This window comes from Pteropus alecto, unplaced genomic scaffold (assembly GCF_000325575.1).
Source record: "Pteropus alecto unplaced genomic scaffold, ASM32557v1 scaffold81, whole genome shotgun sequence".
NCBI lineage: Eukaryota > Metazoa > Chordata > Mammalia > Chiroptera > Pteropodidae > Pteropus > Pteropus alecto.
This window is the reverse complement of record NW_006433378.1, coordinates 21,395,086-21,408,738: the sequence shown is the minus strand read 5'-3', so window position 1 is coordinate 21,408,738 and position 13,653 is coordinate 21,395,086. Positions and strand designations below refer to the sequence as shown.

At 46.3% G+C, this 13,653-nt stretch overlaps 1 protein-coding gene across 1 annotated transcript in view; it reads right to left on the bottom strand.

The window, feature by feature from the left end:
• The window catches only part of MRAP (melanocortin 2 receptor accessory protein), a 35,054-nt gene extending 25,623 nt beyond the window's left edge, over window positions 1–9,431 (bottom strand). The window contains exon 1 of the mRNA XM_006927069.2: window positions 9,075–9,431. Coding sequence (XP_006927131.2) covers window positions 9,075–9,267 — 193 coding nt within the window. The 5' untranslated portion in view covers window positions 9,268–9,431. The remainder of the gene's footprint in view (window positions 1–9,074) is intronic.
• Between the last annotated feature and the right edge of the window lie 4,222 nt (window positions 9,432–13,653).

The following is a 13,653-nucleotide window of genomic DNA, read 5'->3' as shown; positions in this document are numbered from 1 at the left end:
TTCCTTCCTTCCTTCCTTCCTTCCTTCCTTCCTTCCTTCCTTCGTCCATACTGGCTGAATGAGGCATCCACAGTGGATCGACAAGAAAAGGCTCTAGATGGCATGGTTGGGCTTCATGTCATGTTGGGGGAATTTCTCCTCCTAACTTGGAATTAGCACATTAATCCAATTAAAATACTCCCTACTCATAGCAGACACCTCCATTTTGTTGAATGAAAATTGCTAAGCCTCAGCTTTAGCGTTCCTCCAAACGTTTTTCACATTTGAGTCCCATAGTCCTAGTAGAAGATAAACTTCAAGATTTTCTCCTTCTTGGGGACTAACAATGAAGTTAAGGGCTGAGTCTCTGGAGGTGGATAGTTTTGAGTTCAAATTTTACTCTGCCATTTCCTAGCTATGTGATCTAAGACAGTCTGAGATTTTTATATCTCTAAATCTGTTTCCTCATCTGTTAAATGAGGATGATAGTATGTGTTATATAGACTGTTATGCAGATTAAATAAAATAATATGTGTGCGTAATGCACATGGCATACTTCCTTGTTCGGTGGTTATGAAATGATATATAAATAGAACTAAAATTATTATTTCTCTTAAGAGGTTGTGAGGCAAGTGATATCACTGCATCCTTCAAGCTCGCTAAAATGGCTTGGAACGTGAAGATGAGGGACATGTCCAGGGACGGCAGAGCGATGAGCTGGAATAAAGCCAGATCCTAAGGATTTTGTGGAGCCACCCCACCACCCCATCCTGCCAACTTTTCCATGAGGGAGAAATCAACTTCTCTTTCATCTGGCACTCTGTTCATTGGAAGCAATTTTCTTTACTGAATCAGTAAAAAAAAAGTGACTTTAAATAAACATTCCAAAACTTAGAAATCCAAATGAGAGCTGACCTTCAGAATAATCATCTTTTTATACTATAGAATCATATCAATGTTTCTAAAATAAATATATTGATCAAACATTTATAAACAGTTATAAAATTCTTCTTTTAGAATTACCTCCAAAGACACACACACTCACTCACACCCCATTTTTTCTACTTTATGAGGTCGTTTTTTATTTTTGACACTTGGGTGGTATCGATCGGCTTAATTTCATTCACCTGATTAGTCTCTGTGATTCTTAATTATTTCCCAAAAGCGAATCCACCCTCAAAGATATACTTAATTTTTCGCCATAGGTATTTCGTAGAATGCATTGTGGCCGCCGAAGTAAATTCCAAAAGAAAAGTTCTAAGCAGTTTTTGAGCAATAACAGAATCATTCAAGTGTAGCACCTCCACATGGGGCTACCTTGATGGGAACTTTGTTCCAAGGTAAACATTCTCTTTGGTTAAAAATTACTTTCACTGACCGCTATGTCACGCCCATGGCACTGACCATTTGCTGAAGAGTTAGAAGTCACGGTTAAAGCTGTAACCTGAAATCGATTCCTCTGAATGAGAGATGAGAGTTATATAGATCCTTTGTTCAGTCTTTACACTTTATTCTCTATGTTATGTTCAGAGCAGATCGATTACAGTGTGTTTCTGTTTTTCCTCTCCCAGCTCTCAGAGCGGCGGATGAACAGCCTGCCTTCTTACTGATGCTGCCAGAGGTGATGCATCAGTGGAAGTCAATATGGGCCATCACAAATTCTTCCTAACCCATAATGAAAGGAAGAAGACATATTGACCCGAAAGGTAAATGATACAGCATGAAAGCCAGGAACTACCCAAGAGAGGTCAATCCATATTGCTGCTCCCCAGCAAGGGAGCATTAGACCAGTGTCAGGAGACTCATCGTGTTAGAATAATCTGTGTTGCCACTTAAGATTGGAATATGGGAGTGGTTTTCTCCTAAGCTTAGCCTCTGAAAGGGGGACAAATAAAAGATTAAATATGGAATCAGACAATACAGGCAGGGCCTGAGGAAACAGAATGACATTTTTTTCGCTTTTGGACAGTGTTGGGGAAATTCTTAGCCTTTCTAGGGAATAGTCAGAAGCTACATAACGAAAATCACAAGGGTAGAAATCCTTGTCAAGTCCCTGTAACGAAATCACAGTGGATTTCAAGCCGTCCCTGAGAAAAGGTGACCCACAGAACCTCAACTCCACACTGCACGCTCCAGGAAAACATGTATAAACTCCTAGATGTTTTCAATTCTTTTCCCAGCCACGATGGAATAAGTTCCAGTATGTGGGCACGAACACAAAAACTGGAAAACCCTTCCCGCTTGGTAGGTTAACACATGAGCCCTGGGTATTTTTCTTTCTATTTTGTCCCCTTCTTGAGGTGACATAAGAGTTGAACCCAGACTGGCCTGCCACATTGCAACCAGCTGTCCCAGGCAACCTTCTTGTGAGAAAATCTTACCCCTAAGCACCCTGGCTCACGGATCCGCTCCCAGCATCTCTCTGTCTTTTATGTGCCTGCTGCCGAGAGCCGGGATATGATGCTTCCTGATCTGTTTGACTGGGGAGGAGATGCAACCCAAAGGGACTGATGGGGAGAGACAGTTGCATTTGTCAGCAGAGGTCACCCGCTTTTTGTGGAGTGACCTCCCGTCCATCCTCATCCAGACTCTTGCTCACCTCGTGAAGCCATGTGACAGAGCTTTCCTGAAACCACCTGACACTGATCACTACAGGAAACAAAAATGGCACAGTGACAACTGTGGCACAGGGTGTGGATGATAGCTCAGTTTTTGCATTTTTTAGTTTTTTCCCCCTATTTTTAGTAAACTTGTTTGAACTGAAATACTGAGGACAAAAATAGGCAAGACGGCTTCGCTTGACACACGACAATAGAAGTTGTTCTGTCCCCAAGGCCACTGCTTATAATAGCGAACTCCTGGAAACATTCTATATCTCCAAAGTACAAACCTCTAGAACACCCTGCAGCTAGTTACAAAGTTGTTGTGAAAGAATATTTAACAAAATATTGCAAAGCAAATAAAATCAGAGTACGAAACAGCATAAACAGCCAGATCCTATTTGAAATATATATGGGAGACGAGATGTTCATAGTGGACGGTCTGCTTCAGCGGAAAGTCAAGACCAAGGCTCTGCTATGGACTGACCGTTCGTGTCCCCAGTCATACGTGGAAGCCGTAATCCCCAGTGTGATGAGTTTGGAGGCAGGGCCTTTGGAAGGTAATTAGGTTTAGAAGAGGTCATGAGGGTGGGTCCCTCATGATGGGATCAGCGACCTGAGAAGCGGACTAACCCCCACCCCCTCCACTGTCATACACCAAGGAAAGACCACGTGGGCATACAGCGGGGAGGTGGCCATCATCTACAAGCCAGCAAACAGACCCTTAACCAGACAGCAGCAAATCAGCGTCTGCTGCGTGCAGTCCTCCACTTCTTCTGTCCTGTAAGAGAGGGTAGGAGGTGACCTGCCCGCGGGTCAGTGGGGCTGCTACAGGGAACTCTATGTGTGTCCTTTGCAGTCAGTGGGACGCAGGAAACTGGAGTCTGACTCCTGCTCAAGAAAGTCTGAATACTACAGACTCCACAGACATTGTCAACTGTTGAGCGGTAAAGCTGCAGGTGGACCAAGGCCCAGCAGAGGGCATCAGGGGCGGGTGCAAGCTCCGGGGCAGCCTGAGGCCGGCCTAAAGGGAGGTGGGCCTCAAACAGAGCCAGTCCCAGTGGGGCTTGGCCTCCGGGAGCAGGGCCTCAGAGCTGTCCCGTGATGCCAGCAGGAGAGAGCGTCATCTCTGATGGGGGAATCTAAAAAAGCACCCACCAGGAGAGAAAGAGCCAGCTTGACTCACTGCCAGGGACAGAGGACACCCCCCACCCAGACCAGTGCCCGCCAAGCACTGCCCTTCCTGCCTTCACCTCTTTCTGTCCCTTGTGCTCCAAAGAAGACATGTCACAGACCAGCATGGGGCAGTAGCCGGGGAGAAGGCTGCTGGCAGGACAAAAAGGGAAGCTCACCTGTCCCCGAGCTGTGGAAAGAAAGTTCTGACTTTTCATAAAGTTCAAAGGTTGGTTGTTTTTAAAGTTTCGAAACTTTTTTGTGGGATTGGACATTAGACATACAGTGACTGGTAGACTTTTTCCTTTTTTTAAATTTCAGAGCAAGCAATGAAGCTAGGTGGCCTGCTCAAACTTTCACCCAGGGGCACAGAAAGAGCCAGCACCACTAAGCCGGTTTGTAGGGGCAGTCACAGAAAAAGCGGCTCTCTGCACCGTATGAACTTGCTCCTTCAACGCACTGTTCGTGCATTTAGGCAGATGCAGAAGAAAAAGGTCTGGAGGGACATCGTAGCAGGCTAGGCCCAACCAGGAGATAGAAATCACACAGAAAGTAGGTTAAATAGGGAAGCTTAATATGAAGAATTATTAACTAGGATAAAAGAGGATAAGACATATGGAAACTGTAAGGTGGCCGAGGGCTGCGGGAGAGGACCCAAGTGTATTAGTTTGCTCCTGCTGTGCTGTGGTCTGAATTTTGTGTTCAGACCCCTCACACCCACCCCCAATTCGTATGTTAAATCCTATTGCCCTCTGTGACAGGATTAGGAGGTAGAGGCTTTGGGAGGTGTTTAGGTCGTGAGGGTGGAGACTTCGTGAATGAGATTAGGTCTTTATAAAAGAGGCCAGAGGAGAACTCCCTCAGCCCTTCCACCCTGTGAGGACAGGAAGGGGGCTTTCACAAAAATGCGACTACAGTGGGGTCTTGACCTTGGACTTCCCAGTCTCCAGAACTGAGAAAAATAAGATTCTATTGTTCGCCAGCCACTCAATCTGTGGTACCTTGGTATAGCAGCCTGAACGGACTAAGACAGATACCATAAGCAAGAACCACAGACTGGGTGGCTTAAACAACAAAAATTTTTTTTCCTCATATTTCTGGAGGCCGGAAGCCCAAGATCAAGGTGCTGGCAGATTGGTTTCTCCTGAGGCCTCTCTCCTTGGCTGGCAGGTGGCCACCCTCTCACTGCGCCCTCACGGGGTCTTCCCTCTGTGTGTGTCTGTGTGTTAGTAGCCTCTTCTCGTAAGGACACCAGCATATTGGATTCGGGCGCACTCATAGGACCTTGCTTTAACTTAACGACCTCTAGAAAGGCACCACCTCCAAATACAGTGACATTCTGAGATCCTAGGGATTAGGGCTTCAACACAGGAATTTGGGAGAGGGGACAAAATCCAGCCTGTAACACCAAAGCCGGACAAACTTGGAAGAGGTTCACACCTTGGAGAAAGTGTGCTTTGGCCAACAGATGGCAGAGATGTTGGCTGGTTTAGCCAGGCCGAGCTAGTCTGCAGCCGCCGGACAAACCACAGACGACTTTCAGAGTACCGGCAGGGACGAGTGGCCTGTGACTGGCGGGTGGCACAGTCCTGCTGGCGGGGGCTTGTGGAGGAGCAACCGCTTGGCTTGTAACCCCTCCCCGCGCCCGCCACAGGCTGTACAGGGGGTTTGGGGTCCACATCAACATGACTGCAGAGAGGTTATTGCCACACAAAGGCCGCAAGATATCGGAGGGTCAGGGACTGGGGCTGGTTCCGCCAGAGGATCTCCTATCCCTACTGCGGACCCCCACCCCAACTCCGGCCCTCCCGCAGTGCCCTCCGGAGCCCTCTCTGGGGAAAGCTTTACACTGTGCTCACTTTCAAGAAATTTCGTCTTTTATTAGAGCATGTGTGGAGGGTATAAATTCAGAGCTGACAGGGTATAAATTGATGACGGACACAGATATTCATCATGAGAATGAATAATGCATGCAAGAGCGGCCTACTTCACATCGGTTCATTTATTCATTCATTCCACAGAGATTTATGTCTGCCTGATACGTGCCGGGCTCGATCCAGGAGCCGGAATGGAGAGGGCAACACGGGCCGAAGTCCCCGCTCTGCTGGACCCCTCGTTCTGCTGAGAATCTGCCCACGGATCACAACGAGCGTCCTGGGAAGGGTCCCACCGCATCGGAGCCTGGGATTGAAATCCCAGCTCTGTGACTACGTTACTGGGCGCCCTTGAGCAAGTCGCGCAGCTTCTCGGGGCCCCAGGCCTCACCGCGTCCTTCTGTGGCTCTATCCGCGTCTTCGGCTTTTCGGGTCTTTGTCGCTCTTCAAAATCACCGACCCAGTTTTCATCCCATGGGCGGCAAGGACAGTGCTCATGTCTGTCCTTCCCACCCCAGCACTTCCGACGTCAGTCTTTTCGGGGTTTGCTCGTCCCGTGGGTGTGAAACGGCATCTCGCTGTTCCCAGCGCTTTTCCCTGATTGCTCGTGAAGCTGAGCATTTTCTCCTCATCACTGGCCATTTGAGTTTCCTCTTCTTTTGTTGTCTTTTCATATCCCTTGCCCATAGTTCTATTTTTTTTTTTCCTTATTGATGGATGGTTTGTGTTGACTTAGAAAATAATAAAGTGGTTTCCATTTTAAGAGCGAAGGATATTTTCAAAACTATAAGGAAAAGGTATTTCCAAAACCAGAGTACCTGAAATCTGTCATTCCTGGAATACGCCAGGCACCACCCCCCCCCTCAAGCCTCGGATCCTTTGCCCTTGGTGTCCTTGCTGCTGGGAAGCCTCCTTCCAGAGACATCCTCAAGGCCTGTCTGTCACCTCCTCTCGGGTCACCTTGGGGCGGCCTCCACTGACCACCCTAGTCAAGGCCACAATCCCTCCGTGGGCCCAGCTCTCCTCCGACGCCGACACCTGTTTCATTTATCTGTGGAGCACATATTGCCACCTGCCGTATTTTTCTCGTTCATGGTGAATTAAAGGCTGTCTCAAAATGTTAGCACTTCTCCCATTGAGAAATGGGTTCTAATGTCCTCCTCCTGGTGCTGGCCCGTCCTTAGTAACTTATTCGCCCACACCCAGGTCGTCAGTGGCAGAGCTCAGGTGTGAACTCCAGCCAACTGGCCCGGGAGTCCATGCACCTGGCCTCGACATCGTCACTGCCTCCCACTTGGTCCCCCAGAAAAAAACTAGACAACTATCTATTCGGAGCTTAAACACCCTGGGGATAGAGCATTTGTTTAACCCCAAACTTCTTTTCCACAGAAAACAGAAATTAAATTCAGATAAGACTTGAAGCCTAGGACACCTGGGTTACACACGGGAACAAAGGAAGCCAGAGGGCCCCCTCTCCCTGTGGGTGCTGACGACCTCCTGGCATCTGTGGGTTTGGGTGTAAAATGGTATCTGATACCCTTTGTATTAAATTTAGAATTCACTTTCTGAGAAACAAGGACACTTTTGAAATAGAATATCCTTTTACAATGGATTTCTTCATAGAGCTTAATGTATTTGTTTTGGGTTCCAAAAAGCTGGATGAGTTTCGTCAAATTATAGATTTCATGTTTTCCATCATCTGTATGCAGATTTGGAAGACAGTTATTTTGTCCAGCTCTTAAAATGTATAACTGGAATAATTTCTATGAAAATACCAATAGATGTTTATTCTTCATGGGGGGAGGGCAGCAGCTGGCCTCTCTCTGTGGGTGTCAAAAGCCCCCAACACCTACAGTATTTCTTCGGGGAGGGAACCAACTGGCTTCCTGTCAAATTTCTTCACTGAGATGGTCTTTACTGGGTTTGGGAGTTTATCTCATTTGACCTCATTTCTATACAGGCTGTAAACTTCCAACACTAGCTCACATGTGCAAGGAAGAACATCTTCTCAAACCTCACACGCGACTTAGAGAATATCAGCCACTTTTCCCAGAAATGGAAGTCGTTTGTGGGGCAGGGGGAGGGCAAAGGTTGAGACTGTGGGTTCTAAGATTCTAAAGTTGCCAACAGTCCCCAACCCAAAACAGCGAGAAGCTTTGGAGCACAGGTGGTGACGGAGCCGGATGACTGGCACACAGAACATGGGCGTGTCTGAAGCTGGTCCAGAATTTAATTGAATTTAATTTGGGTTAATTAAAGAACAACAACAACAACAACAACAACATTTCCGTAAATGCAAATTTACGTTTTGTCCAGATCAGTATGTATCCTAGAGTTCTGAACTTTGGACAGTATGTATGAGTAGGCTTTTATTTCAACCCTGACACTTGCTCCCTTTTACTATATGTCTTCTCTATTGAGAGCTGTATGTGCAAGAATCCGCCTTTTAATTTCATGATTACGTACCTTGCATCAGAAAACACACTCCGAATATCTCAAAGTCCCCAAAGCTTTTGCATGGTGCTGGGGACAGCGTAAGCCCTCCGCAAACACGGATGGGTGCCCCGCATTTGACTCTGGAAGTTGTGAATGGAACTGGAAATGGGAACGCTTCCTAACAAGACACCCCCGGCCTCTGCCAGGGCTCTGACCCCTTTTATTACATGACAGCATCTGAACGACTTCCCTTTTGAGCTGGTGTGCAACAGACTGTCTTTCCTTTCATGTGAAAGTCATCTTGTTCCCTCTAGGGACTGCGTTTTCTTTTTAACAGACATGTCGTGTGGCTGTGGGGCAAGAAACAGCCGAGGAACTCGAGACTTTGGGATAGGCAGAGGATGGGTTCCCAGGGCCGAGACTGGTCTTGTTCTGTTTTTCATGCTTGGCTCCTCAGCTAACGTGTTATCTTGACCGAGTAGCTGGAATAATCAGCGAAGACTGTTCATGAAGTTCCATATTACCCAAGAGATAAAGATGGGAAGGAAGATGAGCAAAAGGATGCTAACTCATTCTGGTTGTCCTCCTTGAGACCATGAAGATTAAACATCGGTGGGTATTTGAGAGAAATTACTAAGTCACACATCTTAGGAGGGACAGACAAAATAGCCCTCTCTCAGATCTGCACACAAACAACAGAGAACCCCAAATCTACAATGTAAAGAAACTTACCTCACTTACTGGAACCCCGGACAAATGAAACTCGATCAAGAACTCTATCTCAAAAGCATATTTGCTCCCAGAGTGTCTTAGTTTCGTAGGAGATTAGTTTCAAACCTACTACAGAAGGTAACAGGTACTCTTTTACCCCCGTCTCTGAGTGCAGAGCTTACCCGTGGTTACGTTCAGGCTTACCTGAGGCGGCTGTTGGAGTTAGAAAGTGAATAGAGAAAGAATCATTGGGACCAACCCCAGGCCTCTGCCTGGCCGGCTTCCCCCGATCAGGACTCACGTTTGTTGGCTCTCAGCTTCTTCTCATCCACAGGGATGAGGTCCAGGTAGTCCAGGTAGTATTCAAAGCTGTAGTACAGGGCGGAGGCATTGGTCCTGTTGGCCATATCTGCGGCACTGGCAGGCGGAGCATCCAGAACTGCTCCAAGTCCTCGGAGGACACTGGCCAACTGTGAAATTTCCTGTAAAGTCATCTAAGTGTGTCTGTCGGTCTCCAGGCTCAAGGCCTGCCCACGGAGGAGGGCCATTGGCTGGGAGAAAGGTCAGGGGGGGGCCCGATGGCTCAGCACACGAGGAGAGCTTTCCATCCTGCCCCGTCTTGAGAAGACTCCAAAACAAACAGCTGCCTGCGAGGCTGGAGGCCGTGTCTCCGGGCAGCTCTGGTCGCCCCTCCGCGTAAGGACAGGAAACCGAGCCCCGGGGACCCTTGACAGACAAGATGCCGAATAGGCTAGAAAGGACAATCGCTTTTTGCCTGAAATACTTAAACGGTTAGTAATACCCAGACAAAAGGCTAGCAGTGCCCTTGGCTTACATTAAGGAAATATTTGGTGCTATTAAGCAACCAGCAAATCACGGGCTTACACTCATTATTTGAGGGTATGAATTGAGTGATGTCGGCCCTGAACTTGCAACCTCTCTCATGTACGCACAGCCAATTCATTAAACCAAAGGACCCCCACCTCGCCGCCCTCATTGAGTACACCTCTCAGCTTTTATGTAAGCCCCCAGGAACCAGGCAGTCAGCCGCATTTATTCGGACTGGTGAGGCTGTTTGCCTGGGCCACGATCCCACGTGGATTGAGCTCTTGGGAAACAGAGCCCCAGGGTTCACCCAGCCCTTGGCTAATGACAAGCATGACGAAGATTCTTCTGGGTTTCTGTAGGGCCCGTCTCCAAAGTCATACATCACTTTTCTAAGAGCCACAGGCACAGTTGAGAGGAACATTTCAAGTATTTGGAATGAGTAGAACTAAATGAGAGAGGAGCCCCAGAATTAAGCCATTGAAAATTAGTTAGGAAATTAAAATACATAGAATTATGGGGCCTTCCCCTCCAATATACCAACTTTCTAGTATTCTCGATTCAGCTCTACACTGCCAGAGTAAAGCTGAGCATCGACAATGTAGACCACCAACCCAGATAACTTAAGGCTGTCTGCTGGCTTTGATCCTTGGCAGGCAGTCCTGCTGTGCCTGAAGCATCCTGCAGAGGCCATTCTCCCTGAGCCACTGAGGCAGTTCGGTTGATTAGAAAGGGAGAAAGAAGCTCCTGGGTTTCCAAAATTCAGGGTGAAATGTTCACTCGGCAACCCAGTCCCTGCACTCTGCATGCACCCTGTACTTCCAGACGTTGCTGTAGATGCCGCTGTGCCCATGCCTCCCAAGGGGGCTTAGTGAAGGGGCAGTCGAGTGGACGGGGCACAGGCGTGGAGGCTGGCGCCAGACGGCCTACTCTGAATGCTGCCTCCGCCTCCCACCAGGAGTGTGGCCCTGGACAAGTGACTTACCTCTCTGTAGCTGGTTTTCCTCATCTGTGAAATGGGCATGACCATTACATGTTTCTCCTGGGATGGTTGGGAGTATAAATGAGAACATCCAGGCCCAGTACTTATAGCGACACTTTGTCCATAGTAGGCACTCATTACATTAATACGAGCTATTATTTTCATCTGCCAGCAAATGCGGCCTTTCTCCCTATCTCATCATTCTTATTTTCTCATTTCTCATTCTCCAACTTGCCCATATTCCCTTATCTCTCTCCTTTCTCTCTGTCTTAATCCATTCCGTTACTTTCTATGTACAATGCCAACCTTGGATGCAAACGAATCCCTTTTATTTCTTGCCTTCAGCTGTTCATGTTCTGCAGCTCCCTGTCTGCCCTTCCTAGAAAATCTCTAGTAAAAACTTTACCCAACCTCCAGCTACCATCACCATCCTCCAATATGTGCCCACACCCACGTATATGGGTACGTGCGCGCGCGCGCACACACACACACACACACACACACGCAGAGGAATATTACTATAAGGAATTGACTCACATAATTATGGAGGCTGAGAAGTCCCACAAGCTGCTGTCTGCAAGTTGGACGCCTGGTTAAACCAGTGGTGCAGTTTGAAGGCCTAAGAGCCAGAGCCGATGGTATAGTTTCTGTCTGAGTCTGAAGCCTGAGAACCAGGCGGGAGAATATACTAGTGTTCCAGATTGAGAAGTCAGGCAGAGACTGGATTCAATCTTTTTGTTCTATTCAGGCCCTTGATAAACTGAACATTGCCCACCCACGCGGGGGAGGGTCATCTGCTTTGCTCAGTCCACGGATTCAAAGGCTAATCTCTTCCGGAAACATCTTCACAGACACACCCAGAAATAGTGTGTTACCAGATTTCTGGGCACCCGTATTCCAAAAGTCAAGCTGACAAAGTTAACCATCCTACCTTCTCCCCTTTCCTCTGCTGACAAAGTTAACCATCCTACCTTCTCCCCTTTCTTCCCTTCCTCCCCTCCTCCCTTCCTGGCTTCCTTCCCTGCTACATTTGCCAATCGAATTGAATTGAATTCCATTTGTTTGGAATTTTCACTTCAACCTGACAAATTTTGATTGTTAAAATGAATTTATTGGTCTGGTAATAATCTTGACTATAAAATACCCATGGAAGTTCCCTGGTGAAAAAAAACAAATTTAAAAGAACCCTCCCCTCTGACATTAGTGAGCATACTCCCATGAAGGCCAACTATCTGAGATAATAATGACACATTTATATTAACAAATACCTCGAAGACCTTGACCGTAAGCATTGTTTTTCATCCCACTTTAATTTATAACCCAAAGCTTGAAGGTGAAGTTATTTTTTCTACGGTGTTTTCTTTTACAGGAAATGTGCACGCTTGTTAGCTGTCATTGTGACTACAAATTGAGCACAGAGGACAAGGTAGAAGGGAGAGACCTAGAAAGGAAAGAAAACAAATGTTTATTGAACAACGACCTGAGCCAGCCACTGTGGTTTATGTGATTCTCAAAATACTCTGCCTCGGGTGTTGGCAGCCCCATGGTCCGCTCAGAGAGCTGGGATGCAGGCAGGTGGGGCAGCCTCCGTGCTCTGCTCAGTGCCTGGGATCTGCACGCTGGGGTGTAGCAGTGTCCTGTGGCTGCCATGACAAATTATCACAGGCTGGGCAGCTTAAAACAACACAGATTTATTATCTTACAGTCCTGGAAGTCAGAAGTTTGAAACGAGTCTTATGGGAGTCATATTAAGGTGCTGCCAGGGCTGGCTCCTTCTGGTGGCCCAGGGTGGGGAGTGGGGGGTGGGGAGAATGTCTCCTTGCCTTTTCTAGCTCCCGGAAGCCGTCCTCCTGCCCTGGCCCGTAGTCCTGCAACACATTGCCTTTTCCTGCCTGGATTCCGTTGTCACCTGACCTTCTTCTGTAGTCAAATCTCTTATAAAGATACTAACGATTATATTGGACTCACCCAGAGAATCCAGAATAATCTCCCCATCTCAAAATCCTTAATTTAGTCACATCTGCAAAGTCCCTCTTGCCACATAAAATAACATTCACAGCAACATCCAGGAATTAGGATGTGGATATTGGGGGGCAAGAGGGGGATATTATTCAGCCTATTACATGGGGCAAAAAATGTCATATTGTGGGTATATAGAAATCTTTAAAATAAACAGCACTTCTCTCCGGAGTGTCCATTTTTTTCAATGATTTTTGGTATAAAGTTACATTTTAATGTTGAAACAGACATAGGATTATCTATCTATCTATCTATCTATCTATCTATCTATCTATCTATCTATATGTAAATGCAAAATTTGCATGACTTTAAAAAAATACATTTTTATCATAGACAATTTCAAATATTTGCAAAAGCAGTAAGAATATCATAATGAAACTCCATGTAACCACCACTCAGCTTCAACGATGATCAGGTTGTAGCTAATGTACTTTTATCTGCACTCTTGCCTGCTCCTGTTCTGGATACTGCGAAGCAAATTCTAAATATATCATTTTATCTGTAAATATTTCAGTATGTATCTCTGAAGGAGAATTTAAAAAAATAAAACCATAACGTTATCCCACCTAAAAATTAATACTAATTATTTAATTGCATCAAATATCTAGCCAATATTCAAATTTTTCCTGTTTGTCTCATTATTTCTTTTATAATTAATTTGCTCAAATCAGGAGCAAAGAAGATACACGCATTGCAATTGGTTATGACTCTGAAGTTTTGCTAAACATATAGGTTTCCTCTCCTTAGTGTTTTTTTTTTTCTTTCTGAACTTATAATTTATTTGTAGAGGAAATGGGTTATTTGCCCTGAAGAGTTTGCCAGTTGGATCCCACGGTGATGTTAGCCATGTTCCCTAGGCCATATATTTCCTGGAAAGTGAAGTTAGATCTAGAGGCTGAATCAGATTTAGGTTTTTTTTGTTTTTTGTTTTTTTGGCAAGAATGCCTCAGATTGGTGTGATGTCCTTCCCTCAAGAGGCACGTAATGTCTACTTGTCCCTATTTTTTGTGACATTACCAGCCAGTGATGGTCATTGCTGAAATCGTTTAGTGCA